General features: G+C 39.7%; 1 protein-coding gene and 1 long non-coding RNA gene across 2 annotated transcripts; one reads left to right on the forward strand and one right to left on the reverse strand.

Annotated features, from left to right (window-relative positions):
• Positions 1-5: 5 nt before the first annotated feature.
• Positions 6-1,817, reverse strand: LOC9634895 (uncharacterized oxidoreductase At1g06690, chloroplastic). Its single transcript, XM_024687095.1, has 10 exons — positions 1,784-1,817; positions 1,301-1,550; positions 1,089-1,250; positions 1,009-1,031; positions 863-934; positions 644-811; positions 508-590; positions 387-449; positions 246-314; positions 6-172 (listed from the first exon to the last, which is right to left on the reverse strand). Exons 1-10 carry the CDS (start codon positions 1,815-1,817, stop codon positions 56-58), a joined length of 1,041 nt encoding a protein of 346 aa, XP_024542863.1. The 3' UTR covers positions 6-55.
• A 352-nt stretch (positions 1,818-2,169) lies between these two features.
• Positions 2,170-3,838, forward strand: LOC112350606. The gene is made up of 3 exons (XR_002993826.1): positions 2,170-2,394; positions 2,466-3,181; positions 3,234-3,838. It is a non-coding gene; the product is annotated as an uncharacterized LOC112350606 (long non-coding RNA).
• The last annotated feature ends 13,678 nt before the right edge of the window (positions 3,839-17,516 follow it).

Raw genomic sequence — 17,516 nt, forward strand, 5'->3', positions numbered from 1 at the left:
CACTCTATCAAGAGAAAGAAGCTTTAGATTCTCCAAGAACTAGACAAGGAAGCCTTCACAGGTTCTCGACGGGAAATCCAACCACTGGAGAAACTCTCTTTGCAATGTCCCGGAGTTCCTCAACTTCGTCGGCTGTTAAGTTCCATCCGAGAGCCCCCGCGATTTCAATCGCCTGATAAGTGGAGATGCCTCTTTACTTAGCCACGAAAAAACCATATGAATTTTTTTTTTTTTTCTTTTAGTACCTGTTGTGCCGACTTGGCACCTGGAATGGGAACCACATTCTTCTGTGCGACCAGCCAATTGAGAGCTACCTGGAAAAGTTAAACATCGAGAAAACTTTGCGTAAGTTATGTGACTTTCAAGGCTCCACCAGAAAAAAAAACCTGTGTGGATGTCTTGCCATACTTTTCTCCTAGTTGCTTGAGCTTGTTTAGCACAGGAGAGAGCTGAGGAAGTTTCAAAAAGTTCAAAACTACAAACAAAAAAAAGAATAGTAGCTATTACCTTTGACAGGAACTCCGCATTGTAGATTCCTCCCCTGGGTCCTTTTGGTGGATTTGATGGCGTGTATTTCCCGCTCAAGATACCTGTGAGATGTTTGAGAATCCTCATCTTTTTATTTCATGTGCCTGGAAGTTACCTTGAGCGATCGGAGAATAAGCTATGAGTGTGATTCCCAGGTCGTCACAGGCTTGTTTGACGCTGTTTTCCTCTGGTTTTCGATAGATCAAGCTGTAGTTTACTTGATTCGATGCCAGGACAACTCCTCGTCTCTTCAGCTGGTCGTGAGCCCTCTTAAGCCTGTCCACTGGAAGCAAACCAAGGATTTACATTGGTTTCCAAAGTAGAAATGCCACACCTTTGTAATTGGAAACTCCTACGGCTTTTACGAGTCCTTGCTCCACAGCGTCACCAAGACCGTCGAGATATCCTGTTACAAATACAACGTAGCAAAGAAACTAGAAAACGAGTAAAAATGAAAAAAAGAAAGAAAGAAGACACCACCTTCATTTCCCCATATGCCTGGCCTGCCATTTAATTTAGACGTGAAGTTTAGAGCGTCTTTCAAGTTAAAAGTGCCATACCAGTGGAGCTGATATAAATCGACAGACGAAAGATTGAGACGCTCCAGAGAATCCTTGAGTGCTTTGACAACGCTCCCTCGGCCAAACCTCCATGGCAGTGCAGCAAACTTCGTTGCCACTACAATCTTAGATTGTTCTTCTTGTTTGATCTCCTTGATAAACCTGCGGGAAGAAAGAGGAAAACTTGAAAAATAGAAGACAAGCTTGTTTACCTTCCTAGAAGTGTTTCAGAATTTACAGCACCAGATGTAATCGTTGCCCATGCTCTTGAGCGTGTCACTGGCCTGGAACAGGGCCCTGGATAGCAGCTTCTCGCTCGCGATTTGGCGCTGGAGCTCCGCGCAATCCTCCAATTTGAAGATGAGAGCGAGGATTGTGGCGAGCGAGGCGAGCATCGAGAGAACGAAAGGGATCCATATGCGACTTCGGGGCAAATTTGTGGCCTGGGCCAGGGCGGTGAGAATCACACCTTGCCTCCTCCTTCCAGAAATCCAGCCGCAGCCTCAGGGCCTTGTTGCCTGCGATCTGCTCGAATGGATCGACACCGCCGCCTCCTAGCAGCGCTTCCTCGTCGCGATCCTGGCCATTGCTGCTACTGCTGGCCATGGATTGATTGAGATGAGAGAGCAGGACTTCTTCGTGGTGATTCAATCCAATAGCACGAAAATTAATCTATAATAATAAGAACGAAGAACCCAGACCCAGGCCCGGGGCAGCCTCGGAAGCCATGGTTAGCGGGAATATCAGCTCAATGTTGTGGTGGCCAATGGGCGGGATACACGTGTGGCTGGAAAGAGAAGAGGGCGTGGTGACAGGTGTTACACCATGCACTCCTAGGGCTCCAAAAAATTCATCTGCCACTCATCAATTCGATTGCCAATGGCCCATGGCCGATGTAAGAGCACTCCAGGTTCCTTTCAAGAGTTTTTTACTTTTTGTCCTTGGTTCTTAGATCGTTCTTCCTTTTTGATTCGTTTCTGCGACTGATGGATTGGTTTCTCTCACAGGCAGCAGCTGTTCTAGGCTATGCTTCTCTTTTTTGTTTGCATTTCAGCCTTTGATGCCACGGCAGCCGGTAAGATTTTGTATTCTATGATGAGATTTTTTTTCTGTCCGATATTGCTTCTGTCGAATCTAAAATTTAGTTCCAGTTTCCTAGATTTTGAGGGTTGGTTTCAATGATGCGTGCTTATGGGCTTTCTTAGGTGTCTGGGATGCTGTGCCAGGTAACCTGATGCTGGCGTAGGAGCAGCACCTGGGGCTGGAGCTCAAAATTGCAAAGTTGTGGATTATGAGGCAGAGATTGGTAAACACAACATTGGAATTATTTTGTTGTTCTTGAGTGTGCTTTGCAAAAGTCTAATATTTTCCTTTCAGATAATTACATAGTTGTGAAATTTATATATATCCAACTGCAGTCTGCATTCCTATTCTGCATAAACTTCTATACAAACTCAATTAAATATATATATATCTATTACTATAAGGAGCAAATGCCGAACTTTGTGGGCCGCTGGATCTGGCCAATCGGGGCCATCCGATGGGGGGGTAACTGTAAAGGGGTTATTTCTTTAACCATGTGTTAGTGAATAATCGCGCTGATGTTTGCTCCTGGCCAATGGGAGGCGGCCAAGCCGCGTGTGGCGAGAGAGGAAGGCCCGGCAACGCGTGGCACATGCAAAGTGTTGACTGGAGATTGCTGTTCCATGGCATCACTTTGGGCAGGATCAAGTCCGTCATGGCCCTTGAAGCATGCTGTGGATCGCAATTTCTTCCGGTAGGTAAGCAAATCCACTCCCAAATTGTTGCTGCTGGCTGGGATTCGAGCTTGATTGTGGATCGCAATTTCTTCCGGTAGGTAAGCAAATCCACTCCCAAATCGTTGCTGCTGGCTGGGATTCGAGCTTGATCGTGTCGTGATCTAGTTTGGTTTTGTTTTGTATGTTTTTCTAGGGTTTTTGAGACGGTGAGAGAACCCCTGCCGCTACTGCTGATTTGCGATCCAAATCGGAGGCGCTGTGTCAACGCTGGTGTCTTTGCTCCTGAGAACCCCATTGCAAGTTGTTATTTGTGAGGAGTTCCATCAAAGCAAGGTATTTGTGGTGTGTAGAATTTGTATGATCTTCATTCTTACTCCACTGCCAGGAAATGGGATGAGGCGATTTAAGCTCTTAAATGCTTTAAAGCACATTCACTCAGCACAGCCTTACTCACCTGGACGTGAAGCCTGACAACATCTACATCTGCAATTGCCGCCACGCAACGGGATGATCCTCCATTCGAGCTCGCAGATCTGAGGCGCCGCACTGCTCCACGAATTCCCAGGCTGATCAATTGGAGCGCGCGCCTCGTAGATCCCAATTTGGTGGACGAACATGGCGCTTGCAGTGAGGTAGAAAAAATGTAAGTCTTGCGAGAAGACACTGTATCAGGTAACACACATCGATCTGCTCTTTTTTGGCATCACCCGATTGCATCGAAAAGGTTAGTTTTTATGCCTATCCATACCCCTCAGTAAATATCTTTTGTTTTCTATCTGCCCTAATAATTGATCTCCATTTCCAAAAGAAACTGTTGAAAATAATGTCATGCCTTCAACATGTACTGAATGCTATTCGACACAGACATACACATTCCACGTACAATGATAATGTTGAAGACACTAACCAGCACCAGCATACATATAGCTTTTACAACAGTAATATTCAAGAGGATACAGAGAATTGACATCAAACAAATCTTAATAATCACATTGAACAGCAGTCAATTTTCAATTCCTATTTGCCCCCTTCACCTCAGATTTGCAGCACACTTGCTAGCAATTACCTATATAATGATAAATCTGTTTTGACATTGAATATAGGTCCCTTATCATATATTTGTAAGTATTGTCATGCCTCACACTTTGCCGATGAGAACAAGTCTATTTGTTGCCAGAGTGGACAGGTCTACCTGCCTTCAATACTTCCATTACCACCTTTTTTGTATTCTGTATATAACTCACACAAACACTCTAATTTCAAGAGTAATATAAGACAATATAATAGTGCACTTGCTTTTGCATTTATGGGAGCTAGCATTGATACTTTTACAGGTTATGGTCCATACTACTATAGAATTCATGGACAAATCTATCACAAAATTATGCCACAACATCCTTCAATACATCAAAATCCAAGCTACAGTCAATTGTACATGCTAGACTCCAATGAGGCTACTGATATCAGAAAACAAAACCCTTTTAACATTAACTGTGATTATAATTTACTGCTTCAACTAGATATGATACTTTGACATATTAATCTATATGCACAAGCTTTTAGAATGATGTATGAATTGGAATGGGAAAATATTTCAAGAACTATTATTTCTGGTAGCAATTTACGTGGAGTTTATATGCTTATTAAAAATGAAGGCACAGACCATTGTCGATATAATACTCCACAAACTAGTGATGTTGCAATAGTTTTCCAAAGTGAAGATGGTGTGCCACCTTTTGACCGTGAAATATGCATTCATCCAAAATCATCAGAGCCACAATATATATCTATTTTAAATGCTAATTGTGATCCTATGGTTTATCCATTGCTTTTTCCACATGGAGATAGAGCTTGGCATGACAAGCTTTCTTCTAACAAGCATGTAACACTCTTTCAATATTATGCGTATCGTTTGTCCAAAAGAGATTCAACATTATCAACCTCTACAGTTACATATGACCAAATTTTACATGCTGGAAAACTCACCCAACAATATATTGTAGATGCCTATGTCAAAATTGAAAGCAACAATTTACAATACTATAAATCTAATCAAAAAAATATGAGAGTTGATTTTTATACAGGTTTGATGGATTATGTTGCTGGCAAAGCTGTTGATGCAAATGCTCGACCAGGAAAAATTGTTATTTTACCTTTTACTTTTACAGGAAGCCCAAGAGCTATGCAACAAAATTACCAAAATGCTATGGCAATTGTAACAAAACACTCAAAACTTGATATTTTCATAACTTTCACTTGCAACCCTAAATGGCTTGAGATATTACAAAATCTGCACCCTAATGAAGGATCTGAAGACCGACCTGATTTAGTTGCTAGGGTTTTTAACATGAAGCTAAAATATTTTCTCCATGATATTACACAAAATAATATCTTTGGAAGATGTATTGCATTTATATATGTCATTGAGTTCCAAAAAAAAGGTTTGCCACATTGTCATTTCCTAGGCATATTAGATAATGAAAGTAAAATTAAAGACCGTGACACTATTGACCAATATATATCTGCTCAATTACCTAACCTTTATCAGAGCCCAAACTATTTGAAATAATCACATCACATATGATACATGGTCCATGTGGATTACTAAATCCTCAAAGTCCATGTATGGAAAACAAAAAATGCTTTAAAAACTATCCCAAAAACTTCAATGATGGAACTACATATTGTGTGGATGGGTACCTAGAATATTTTAGGCCAAACAATGGTCGCACCTTTTTTAAAAATGATGTTCCAATTGATAACAGATGGATTGTCCCATATAATAAATATTTATGTAAAAAATACAAAGTCCATATAAATATAGAAATATGTGCATCAATTAAAAGTATTAAGTATCTTTTTCAATATTTTTATAAAGGATATGATTGTGCAACCATTCAAATCCAAACAGCTACTCAGTCTGAAAATGTATTAAATTGGGATGAAATCACAAATTTTATAAATACCCGATACATTTTAGCAACGGAAGCTATTTGGAGGATATTTAAATTTAAAATGCATGGACGCTTACACCCTATAATACGTCTGCTCGTACATCTTCCTGACTTCTAAAATGTGTATTTTACAGAAGGCTCGAAGCACAATGCCTTACAAAAAGCAGCACGTAATGGAACAATGCTAACAAAATGGTTCGAACTCAATATTCATGATCTGAATGCAAGACAATATACCTATGTTGAAATACCTTTACATTATGTTTTCAATAAATCTGCTAATGTATGGCAACGTTGAAAAAAGAAAAAGGTTATTCCTCAACTATACTCAGTATCTCCTCTAAATACCGAGTTGTACCACTTACGTATTATTCTTCTTCATAAAAAAGGAGCGACATCCTTCAACAATATTAAAACAATTAATGATGTAACTTACCAAAGCTTTCAATAAGCTACTGTTGCTATGGGTCTTCTTGATGATGATAACGAGTGGTATAATTATTTACAAGAAGCATGCAATTTTCAAATGCTTACACAATTGCATCAACTCTTTACTTTCATATGTATTTTTTGCAATCCACAAGACCCACCATATCTTTGGGATGTTTTTAAGGATCAGCTCTCTGAAGATTTTGGTAGAACAAATATTGTATGCCGATATAAACTTGCTCTAATAGACATTAACTCAAGAATGAAAATACATGGTAAAACAAACCAATTATACAATTTACCTATCCCAATCCTAAATACCTCTATTCAACCAATACCAAATTGCAACCATTTATATACAGAAATTTATCATTATATTAGAAACTTGAATGTTGAACAATTAGCTATATTCAATGAAATTGTTAATATTGTTGAGTGCCCGACCGATACCAACTATTTTATTTTTATTGATGGCCCTGGTGGTACTAGCAAAACATATTTATTAAATACAATGGTAAAATATTTTGAGTTCTACAATAAAAAAGTGGTTTGTATGGCATGGACAGGCATTACAAGCACACTACTACACAATAGACAAACATCCTATACAACCTTTAAGTTACCAGTTCCAATTAATGATACATCTGTTTCTAGTTTAACACCTAATAACAGTGCCGGTAGATTTATGAAAGCAGTACAAGTGCTTATTTGGGATGAAATTAGTATGGTTCATACACTTGCCTTTTCAGCTGTCGACCACTACTTACGAGACTTGAAACAGAACAATTCTCCATTCGGTGGCATTGTTATTGTTACAAGTGGTGACTTCCGTCAAACATTACCAATTGTCCCACATAGTCATCGAGCATAGATTGTTTCCACATCTGTAAGAATGAATAGTCTATGGAATTTATTTAGAAAGTTTCAATTGCAAACAAATATGCGGCTTGGCCATAAGTTCCCAGACTGGCAGAATTAGCTATTGAAAGTTGGTGATGGAAATAATTACACACAAAACCCTATTTTACCACTTGATTCTATCCTTTTTCCTTCAAAACTAATTAGAAGTACCTCTATTACTGATTTCGTATTCCTATGTATTGAAGATATTTCAAATGTTCAAATTGCAGCAAATAGAGCCATTTTAACACCTCTCAATGATGATACATTTCCAATTAACAACAATATCATCTCTTAATTACCAGGTCCATCTCAAATTTATACTAGCATTGACTCCGTTGATGTTGAACACCATGAAGATTTCCCAATTAAATTTCTAAACTCTATCACTCCCTCTGGACTACCACTACACAAATTGATACTAAAAGAAGGTTGTATAGTTATTCTTTTGAGAAATATATCTCCAACAATTGGATTATGCAATGGAACTCGACTAATGGTCAAAAGAACTTCACCTAAACTTTTGGACTGTGAAATAATTACAAGTGAATTTAAAGGTACTAGAACTTTTATCCCATACATTAACTTAACACTCTCTGATTCAGATGTCCCATTCCATATGTCTCGAAAACAATTTCCTCTTTGTCTTGGATACTACTTAACAATTTCAAAATGCCAAGGTCAAACATTTGATCGTGTAGGTATTTACTTACCCCAGCTAGTCTTTACCCATGGGCAGCTCTATGTTGCACTCTCAAGATGCACATCACCACAACAACTTGCAATTCGAGTTGACACAACTCATACATAAGGCCACTTAATTCCATTCAATTCATCAACATTCACCATCAATACTGTATATAAAGAAGCTTTATATTAACTAACTCCTGTCCTACTACACCTTAAAACATAAAAACAAACTACAATAAACTTTGTTTATTTTTTAAGTTTCCCTATGGCCCAATGGATAGCAATGGACCGATGCTAAAAATAAAGGAATCATCTCACAAGGAAATTGTGAGATGTAAGCAAATTCTCACAAAGATATGTTAGTAAATTTGAGAGGCTTTGCCAACTACCTAACATTGGCTGGGAAAATACTAGTATATATATACATATATATATAAGCTTCAAATCTATAATCAAACTGACTGAAAATGCCTTGCCTCCGCCATCGTTTGAGAGCCATGTGACATAGTAAACAATCTAATGGAGATTTAGATGCCTCTGAAACTATGATTGATTATGATACACATATTATAGCTGTTCAAAATAATCATGATAATAATTCTATACACCAAAATATTAATCAGGCACTTATTTAAAAGGTTATCCAAAAAAAATTTAATTATAAAACTATTTTTAGTGTTGATGGATATCTAGATTATTATAGACCTGATAATGGCTGCACATTTCTAAAAAATGGGTGCTATATTGATAATCGCTAGGTAGTACCTTATAATAAATACCTTTGTAAAAAATATAATGTTCATATTAATATTGAAATTTATTCTACTATAAAAAGTATTAAGTATTTATTTCAATATGTCTATAAAAGTTATGATCATGCAATAATTGAAATCCATTCAGCAACCCAACAACATGATAATATTTTAAATTGGGATGAAATCTCAACATTTTTAAATACACGTTATGTATCTGCTCCAGAGGTAATATGGAGACTTTTTAAATTTAAAATGCATGGTCATTCAACCCCTATAATCTGTCTTCCTATCCATCTTCCAAATTTTCATAACATCTATTTTATAGAAAGTTCTGAACAAATGGCATTTCAAAGAGCCACTCAAAATGGTACAATATTAACAAAATGGTTTAAATTAAATATAAATGACCCAAATGCTAGACAATATACATATCCTAAAATCCCTTTATATTCTACATTTAACCCTCATACTCATAATTGGCAAATTTGACATACAAGAAATGTCATTCCCCAAATGTATTTTGTGTCGCCATCTAATATTGAACTATATCATTTATGTCTTATTTTACTCCATAAAAAAGGTGCTATGTCTTTCAAAGATCTTAAGACAGTTAATAATATTTATTATGACACATTTCAACAAGTTGCAAATGTTATGGGGTTTATAGCTAATGATATTGAATGAGAAAATTGTTTAGAAGATGCCTACTTTTTTAAAATGCCATGACAATTAAGACAATTATTTTTATTACTTTGTATCTTTTGCACTCCAAAAGATCTTTACTTCTTATGGAATAAATTTAAAGACTTCATTTCTAAGGATTTCATATAAACAAATCTAATTTTTCATTATGAACATGCTTTACATGATATAAATATAAAAGTGAAAATGCATGGCAAAACTAATCAAAACTACCATCTATCTTTCCCGTCTAAAAATTTTGATGATGAAAATATTGTCAACTCAACACAAATATATCAAAATGTTGAACAAAATATTCCTTAATTAAATCAAGAACAATTAAATATTTTTAATGATATTCTTAATGTTATTGATCACCCAACAAAACAAAATCGATACATTTTCATTGATGGCTCTAGTGGTACTGGTAAAACATTTCTTCTTAACACTCTTATAAATATTTTACAACTAAAAAAAATAAATGTTGTTAATATGGCTTGGACTGGAATTGCAAATACTTTACTCTATAACACACAACTTTTAAACTTCTTGTTCCAATAAATGAAACATCAACTTTTGCTATAACTGCTAATAGTGAAGCAAGTATAAGAATCAAAACTACTAACGTATTGTTATGGGATGAAATAAATATAGTTCACACTCATGCATTCACTGCTGTTGATCGAGTGTTGCGAGATCTAAAAAATACATCATTACCTTTTGGTGGCATAATTGTTATCACTAGCAGGGACTTTAGACAAACACTTCCAGTCATTCCACATGGACATAGGGCACAAATTATTTGAAATTCTGTAAGAATGAATAAATTATGGAGATTATTTAGAAAATTATCTTTGAAAACAAATATGCGGCTTGCTGAAAGTGATAAATCATGGGCTGAATGGCTTCTCAAAGTCGGAAATGGTGAAAATTTTCAAAATGTACCATCTTTACCTTTTAACTCCATTTTATTACCTCATACACAATTAATTTATTCATCTATTATTGATTTTGTCTACCCTTCAGTACTTGATATTTCAAACCCTTATATTGCAGCCAATGGAGTCATACTTACCCCACTTAATGATGACACATTTGCAATCAACAATACTATTGTTTCTAGATTACAAAGTGATATATATATCTACAAAAGCATTGAATTTGTTGACACTAAACATCCTGAAAATTTTCTAACAGAATTCCTAAATTCTCTGATCTCCCACCACATAAACTCTCTCTCAAACAAGGTGTTATTCTTATCCTCCTAAGAAATATGTCTCCATCAGCAGGACTATGCAATGGCACACGTCTCATCCTGAAAAATGCACTACCAAATGTTTTAGAGTAAGGAACCAACTCCTCGAAGTGTTATAGGCTAAAAGATCCCCGAAAGCATGACCGAAATGACAAAGAGTTCATCGGATGGGATCGAGTCTAAGATCGAGTCCAAGACCGACTTTAAGACCGAGTTTGAAATAGGGTCTAGGATCGAGTCCAAGGCTGACTCGGAGACCGAGTTCAAGGCCGAGTTCAAGACCGAGTTCGAGACCAAGTCCGAGATCCGAAATCGGGTCTGAGACCTAGTCCAAAATCGAGTCTGAGCCCAAAGCGTGCATCTCCAAGGGGGGGGGGGGGGTGCAGGGGGTTCCAAAAGTATAGTAGGGATAGTGAGCTCCAAGAACCAATTTTGAAGGAACTCTCCAGTAGGGCTTTCAAACTGACTTTAGGTTGGGACTGGGACCGAGGGGCCTTGGGTGGAAGTGAGCATGGACTTGGTTGGTGCCAGAGGGGCCATCCAAGGAAGTGCTCAAGAGTAGCTCCCACTCCCGAAAGGGAAACCGACTGGGGTGCTCCCGGCTCATGTGGAGTGGTGCCCCACTTAAGTACCTTATGGCTCATTGGTCCTCGCCCTTCCTAGGGGCTTGGACCTTCCTTTCGGGATGGAAGTGGGGGGGTAGAGGTACCCATACCGGGCCGTTAGGCCACGGTGTTTTGCCCCGGCGTCCTGAAGCCGGTGTTGCACTCAAGACTTGGGATTTAAAAGGTCCCATGATCAAGTCTTGTGGTACCAAGGGATGTTAGGAATCTGGAGGCTTGGTGTGCTTGGCTGCTTGTGCCTGCAGGGAGTGTTGCCAAACCTTAAGTCCAGTCTAACCTGGGGAGGGGGATTGGGAGAGATTTGGGAATCCGTAAATGGATGGCTAACGCTTTGTTGCTCGTGCAGTGAGTAGCTGAAACCAAGTAGGACCAAGTAGGAGCTGGTACCATAGACGGGAACTTTGGCGAGGGAACTTAGCTAAAGCCAAAACGGTGTTAGATGGATAGACAAGGTAAGCTGGCAAATTGGAAAGGAAAAATTTGTGGCTTACAATTTGGTATCGGAGCCTTTTCCTCAGTTCTAGCGAAGGATAGAGGCGGATTGCTAGGAGATGGCAAAGGTGGGGCATAAATGAACCAAGGCGGAGATGGAACCTCCGCCAGAGCTGGAGCCTTTAGTTGAACAAGAGGCTATGGATGAGGAATCCTTGCATGAGGAGGAATCCAGTGAGGAAACTTCCAAACAGGAGTTTGGTGGTGAGGTTCGGTCATCCAAGGCTCGATTGGACGTTCTAGAAGGACAATTAGCACAGACCAATGCCCTGCTGGAGACTCTCATACGCAAGCTAAAGCGTGACGAGAAGCGGAAGAAAAAGTGAAAGACTACGGATGCTGGTAGCGTAGAAGGTGCAAACCCTTCGGTAGGGACTGAGGCAGAACCAAACAAGGTCAAACAGACAGAAGTGGAATCAATCCCTCAAGCAGTTCCCAAGTACAAACTAAAGCCCCCACCGGTCTTCAAGGGAGTGAATGACTATAAGGTGGTAGAGGATTGGTTTTATGATATGGAGGACTACTTCCGAACGTTGCGGTTACTGAGCTCGGAGAAGGTCCCATATGCAAAACCATACTTGGTAGATAATGCCAAGTCTTGGTGGAGAACGACGGAGGCCAATGAAAGACCGGTGGCCACTTGGGAAATGATGAAGGCGAGGATCCACGCAATGTACGTTCCTCTGAATGCTACTCTGCATCTAAGGGATGAGCTGAGTAGGCTGAAGCAGACCGGAACCATTCAAGAGTATGTGAATGGGTTTATGGCAAAGAAGATACTGGTCACAGATATGGGTGATATGGATGCGTTCCATGCCTTCATATTAGGCTTGCAAACCTGGGCTCGCGGCGAGGTAATGCGTTAGAACCCGACCAATTACAAGGAAGCGTTGGATGTGGCTATCAAGGTGCATTTCAACGATAACCTGTGAAAGGGGAACACGACAAGGTCAGGGTCCATATTTAGCAAAGGGGCCAAACCAAGGGGAACGTATAGCAAAGGGAAATTCAAGAAGAGTTTCTCTAAGAATGAGTCTTCGGGATTCCGGAAAGGTAAATCCGATGGTCAGTGAGCAAGTACGTGGGGGAGTCCGGCAAAAAGAGACAAACCCACGGATAAGAAGGTCAAGTCAGTTAGCAGTGTGGGAAACAACATATGCTACAACTGCGGTGAAGTGGGACACTTTTCGAGGGAATGTCCCTACCCGAAGAAGGCCAGAGCCAATATGGCCATTAAGTCGGGTGAAATCCAAAATGAGGTATGTGATCCAGTCTCTAGCTCAAAGTTACTCATTACACGAGCAACTTTGGTAGAGAGTCGTTCGCGACATCTACTAGCCCTCCGAGGGAAGTTCGAAGGTAGCTTTGTTAAGATCTTTATTGACATGGGTGCTTCGGATAATTTTGTGGCTGCAGACATAGTCCAGCAAGCCGGACTAACGGTGTAACGGCTAGGCGAACCAAGGACTATAGAGTTTGTTCAAGGTAGCCAAAGCACCGATGAGGTACTTCGACAAGCGAGTCGAAGTAGGGACATGGAAAGTAGACATGGATTTTACTGTGTTGGACATGGTGGGATTTGATGTGATCTTTGGGATGGATTGGTTCAATCGGTTCATGGTAGCCCTGCATGGACAAGGTAGGAACCTTGTGGTACTAGCAAATGCCCAAGGAAGAAGATCCAAGGTGGAAGCCTAGGATCTAAAGGTAGGGCAATGCAAGGCCAAAGATTCCTACCTAAACCTGGTGTCTACAAGAAGACAACTCACTAAAGGGACCAAGGCAACATTTTTGTGCTTACTCTCGGTGAAGAGTGACAAAGAGATGGGAATGGAAAAAGTACCTTTAGTGATCTAGCGGGTGTTGGACCAATTCCAGGATACCATGCCGGAGGAGCTACTGGCGGGGTTGCCCCCCCCCCCACGACCGATAGAACATAAGATTGAATTTGTCGAGGGTGCTAAGGCGGTGGTTTGTCCCTGGAGAAGGGAGAAAAAGACAAGCTCGAGGATTCAAGTTTAGGAAAGTAAACTTGAGAGGTTCAAGGTTAGGACTGTATTCCTAACCTTGACGTGAGCAGTAGCGACTATAAAAGTAGGACTTAGAATGTTTTTAGACTTATCCCTAATACAAAATACATTGCAATACATCGTCATTCTGCCTATCTCTTGGCTCTTCACAGCAATGTCTTACTTACCCATCACCTTCAAGGGATCAAAGGCGTGGGACTAGCACCTTCAAGCTCATGTTCACAGTCTCTATTTGGCTTGGCTCAAGCAGGTAAGTGCATTCATTTTGTAGTGTAGTTTTAGAGTTAGGGACTAGATTAGATTTGAAACTCCTAGGAAGATCTCGTGTGGACGTTTCCTCCCAGTTTAGAGATTCCAGGAGTTTTTCACTGGCGACCATGGTGGGATGAGAGAGGCGTGAAGAGCTCATGGAATAGAGCAGACCAAGACGCTCATTTCCCCCAAAACTTCAAGGAAAACAGACCAAAGACGCACAAGAAAATGGCATAGGAAGAAAAAGCCCCAAAAATCAAGAAAAACAAGACCGTAAAACAAAAACGGTGGAAGAGCATGAAGGAATGAAGAAAAAAATGGAGCGTAAGACCAAAAGATGAAGAACACATGAAGATTGAAGCCACCCAAGTCGTGGAAAACTTGGAGCGTACGCGTAACTGTTTTTGGCGAGAGGTTGAAGAAAGCGAATATCCAAGAATCTGCGATAAGGAAACGACCAAGGGAAAATCTAGCGGCTGGAGATGGAGGAAGAATGAAAAAGCACGACTGCCCATTTGGAGACACAAGCTGTACAAGATACGAAGACTGCCTTTTGTGTGGTTTCAGAAATTGTGCAAAACCGTACAAGGAATGCTATCCAAAATGGCGATGTGACACTTGCAAGCAAGCAAAAGCTAGACTCCGAATCAAGGATGAGAATGCCACAGCGGGGGAGAGAAGAAAACGACACTAAAAAGAGAGACGATAGTATAGAACAAGCAGCAAAACAAAGCTTTAGTTGTTTACAAAAACTTCAAGAAACGATTCTGCGACTCTTCTACAAATTGTCTAGCAAATAGAAAGGATGCAAAAATGAGGAAATGTTGAAAGAAAAATATGTTTACTTCGATTTCTTTGCAACTCGAAGAATCCTGACTTGGGTGTATCGCGGACACCTCTTTCAACAAACAATTGTCGAATTCCTAGGCATACACAAACATGAAACGTTTCAACCATTAACGCTTGCTTTCAACACTGATTTGACGAGAGTCATAGCAGCAACAGAGTGTGGTACCTTTGAACCACAAGTTCGTTGGTTTGTGGACACTCTTAGATTTAGAGATTTCGAAGAGAACGCGGAATTACTTTACCGACTTCTTCAAAGTCCTCTTCGCGTAACGCTACCAACAAGCACTCTTATCGAACTATATACTATAGCATATTGGCACCGTTTAGGACGGACGAGAATAGCTGGAGAATTAAGAAATCAAGGACAAGACCATCAACAAAATCGAATTCGGAATTCGAGATTAAGAAACCGACAGGACCCTGAACTTGAGTCAAGTTCAAGGGAACGACTTGGAAACTCGAGGATAACAAGTCGAAGGAGGAGAAATTTAAGACAGGATCACAATAGGCCAAGATTAAATACAGTACCAAACTTCAACTTTGACACTGAGGTCCAACGTCGAAACCCCAGCTTAGAGCGACATATCACTCGCAACCAACAAGGAAGAGTGCGTCCAAGCAGTCTCAACATTTTAAGGAGTATTTTAGGAGATCCTGCATCAAGGATTCAAACTTATAATGCAAGAGTATTAATTGAGACTATCCCTTGGGAAGTTCGTGAAGCGATCGACTCTGATCGTGAAAGAGAACGTGCTATACGATTGAGGGCAGTAGAACACTACCGACAAGAACAGCATCAGGGAAATGCACCATCACGAAATTAATCAAAGAGAAACTCGCGCTGGATAAACCCGCGCACACATAGGCTTAAAGCAGCAAGAAATTGCTGGAAACTATATTGTGACGTGTGAACGTCATTAGAGACTAGAAACATACGAGAATTAGGACATTAAAATACAACTACTGCTGTATTCAGCACTTTCAAATACTACCAACGACTGAGAAACACAAACACTCATAGTGAGAGCTCGCATTCCAGTACGACCAACATATTGTAAGAGACTAAAACAATTGTTCAAGAATTCAGATAGGATTGGACTCCAGAAGAGAGTTGCAATCGTTTGCATACCTGCTCGATCCCAAATTTGGAGAGCAGCACCAAATATCACTAGCGAACAGCTACACCGATCAATTTATGACACAACCGAACTCCTTCCAACAAACAAAATCGTGCTTACTTACACTACCAAATTTTTCAAATACAAGACCTTTCCTGAGCTAGACTCATGAAAGTGACCTCGAGAAGAAACTCGGGAAGAATCGAGAAAGAAAAACTCGATTGAAGACTCAAGACACAAGAGCTTGACTTCGCATTTCTACTATAAAAACAAACTTGCAGAAGACTCAAGACATAAGAGCTTGACTTTGCAATCTATGAAGAACAACAATTGACTACGGACAACTTAGGCAAAACATAAATTCAGGAAACTTACCTCAACAATCAAGTTGAGAAGACTTAGCAAACTGAATGTACAAACACAAACCAGACCCAATCAAGATCCGGGAAAGAGATCTTCGACAAAAGAATCGAGAAGTGAAAAAGGAAGAGATAGGAAAAGAGAAACTAGAACAACAACAGCAACAAATTTTAGAAACAATATTAGAGAAGTACGACAAGGAGGATAAAGAAATTCAAGTTGCCGAGTCAAGCAACTCAGCCAACGATAACAAAGAACTAAATAGTGAAGACGCCCCAAAGTTTGAGGCATTTGAAGAAGCCGAATACATAGTACCAAAGTTTTACTCAAATCCAGACTCACCAGAACAACAATTTCACCAACAAAGTCTACAACTTCAAATGGCAATCATCAACCCAGCGACAGCCATAGGGAACATGATTTCCTATCCCATTTTTACTGGTGGAAAAACCGAAGATGCAAACCAGCATCTTAAACAATTTGATCAAATTGTAAAGATGAACAAACAGGAAATGCATCGGGAAATACTTTTCCCATACACACTTAAGGGAAAAGCACTCGATTGGCATAATACACTCGATGATGCTTTGACCCATGATGAAAAGGTCACACAATTCAAGGAGCAATTCCAGACCGGTGGAACTCCAGAAGAACACTATGAGATCATCAAAAACTTCAAGCAAAAATCACGTGAAGGAATTCAAGATTACACTCGACGATTTAAGTTTCATGCAAAGCGCTGCAAGGATTTGATAACAGATAAAGGAAAGAGCTTATCCTATATCCAAGGACTAAAAGAAATCTATAGAAACATGGTAGCAATTGCTGCTGCAACAGAGAATCCAGATGATGAAAGTGTTGATACACTCTCCAAAGAAATCCTCACATTGGAAAAGAGATTCAAGCAATTCACAAAAGCTATACCTTCACAAACCGATGACGGTTCAGATGATGAAGAAGAGGAAGAAATACGCATTAAGACAAAGAAGAAAACACCAAAAGACCAAGACTTGAAGGATATAATCAGGAAAATCTCGCAAACCGAACTCAAAGCAGGAGTGTGGTGTACAAAATGTAAAAATGAGGGACATACATATTTGGAATGCAAGTTACAGCTTCCAAAGTGTCAAATTTGTGAAAGAGAAGGCCATATAGCCAAGAAATGCCGATACAGGAATACAATGGAAGTTTCAAGAATCGAGAATGTTCCTCAACAAGAGCCCAATCCTCAATATCAAGGAAACTGGAATCAAAACGTGCGACCACCACGAAATCAACCT

This window comes from Selaginella moellendorffii, unplaced genomic scaffold (assembly GCF_000143415.4).
Source record: "Selaginella moellendorffii unplaced genomic scaffold, v1.0 SELMOscaffold_52, whole genome shotgun sequence".
Lineage (NCBI taxonomy): Eukaryota > Viridiplantae > Streptophyta > Lycopodiopsida > Selaginellales > Selaginellaceae > Selaginella > Selaginella moellendorffii.

Coding starts and splice junctions, on each gene's coding strand:
- LOC9634895 (XM_024687095.1), bottom strand. CDS start 1,817: ATGGCTTCCGAGGCTGCCCCGGGCCTGGGTCTGG. Junction 1,032..1,088: donor GATTTATATCAGCTCCACTG/GTATGGCACTTT, acceptor ATTAAATGGCAG/GCCAGGCATATGGGGAAATG. Junction 315..386: donor ATGGCAAGACATCCACACAG/GTTTTTTTTTCT, acceptor TAACTTTTCCAG/GTAGCTCTCAATTGGCTGGT.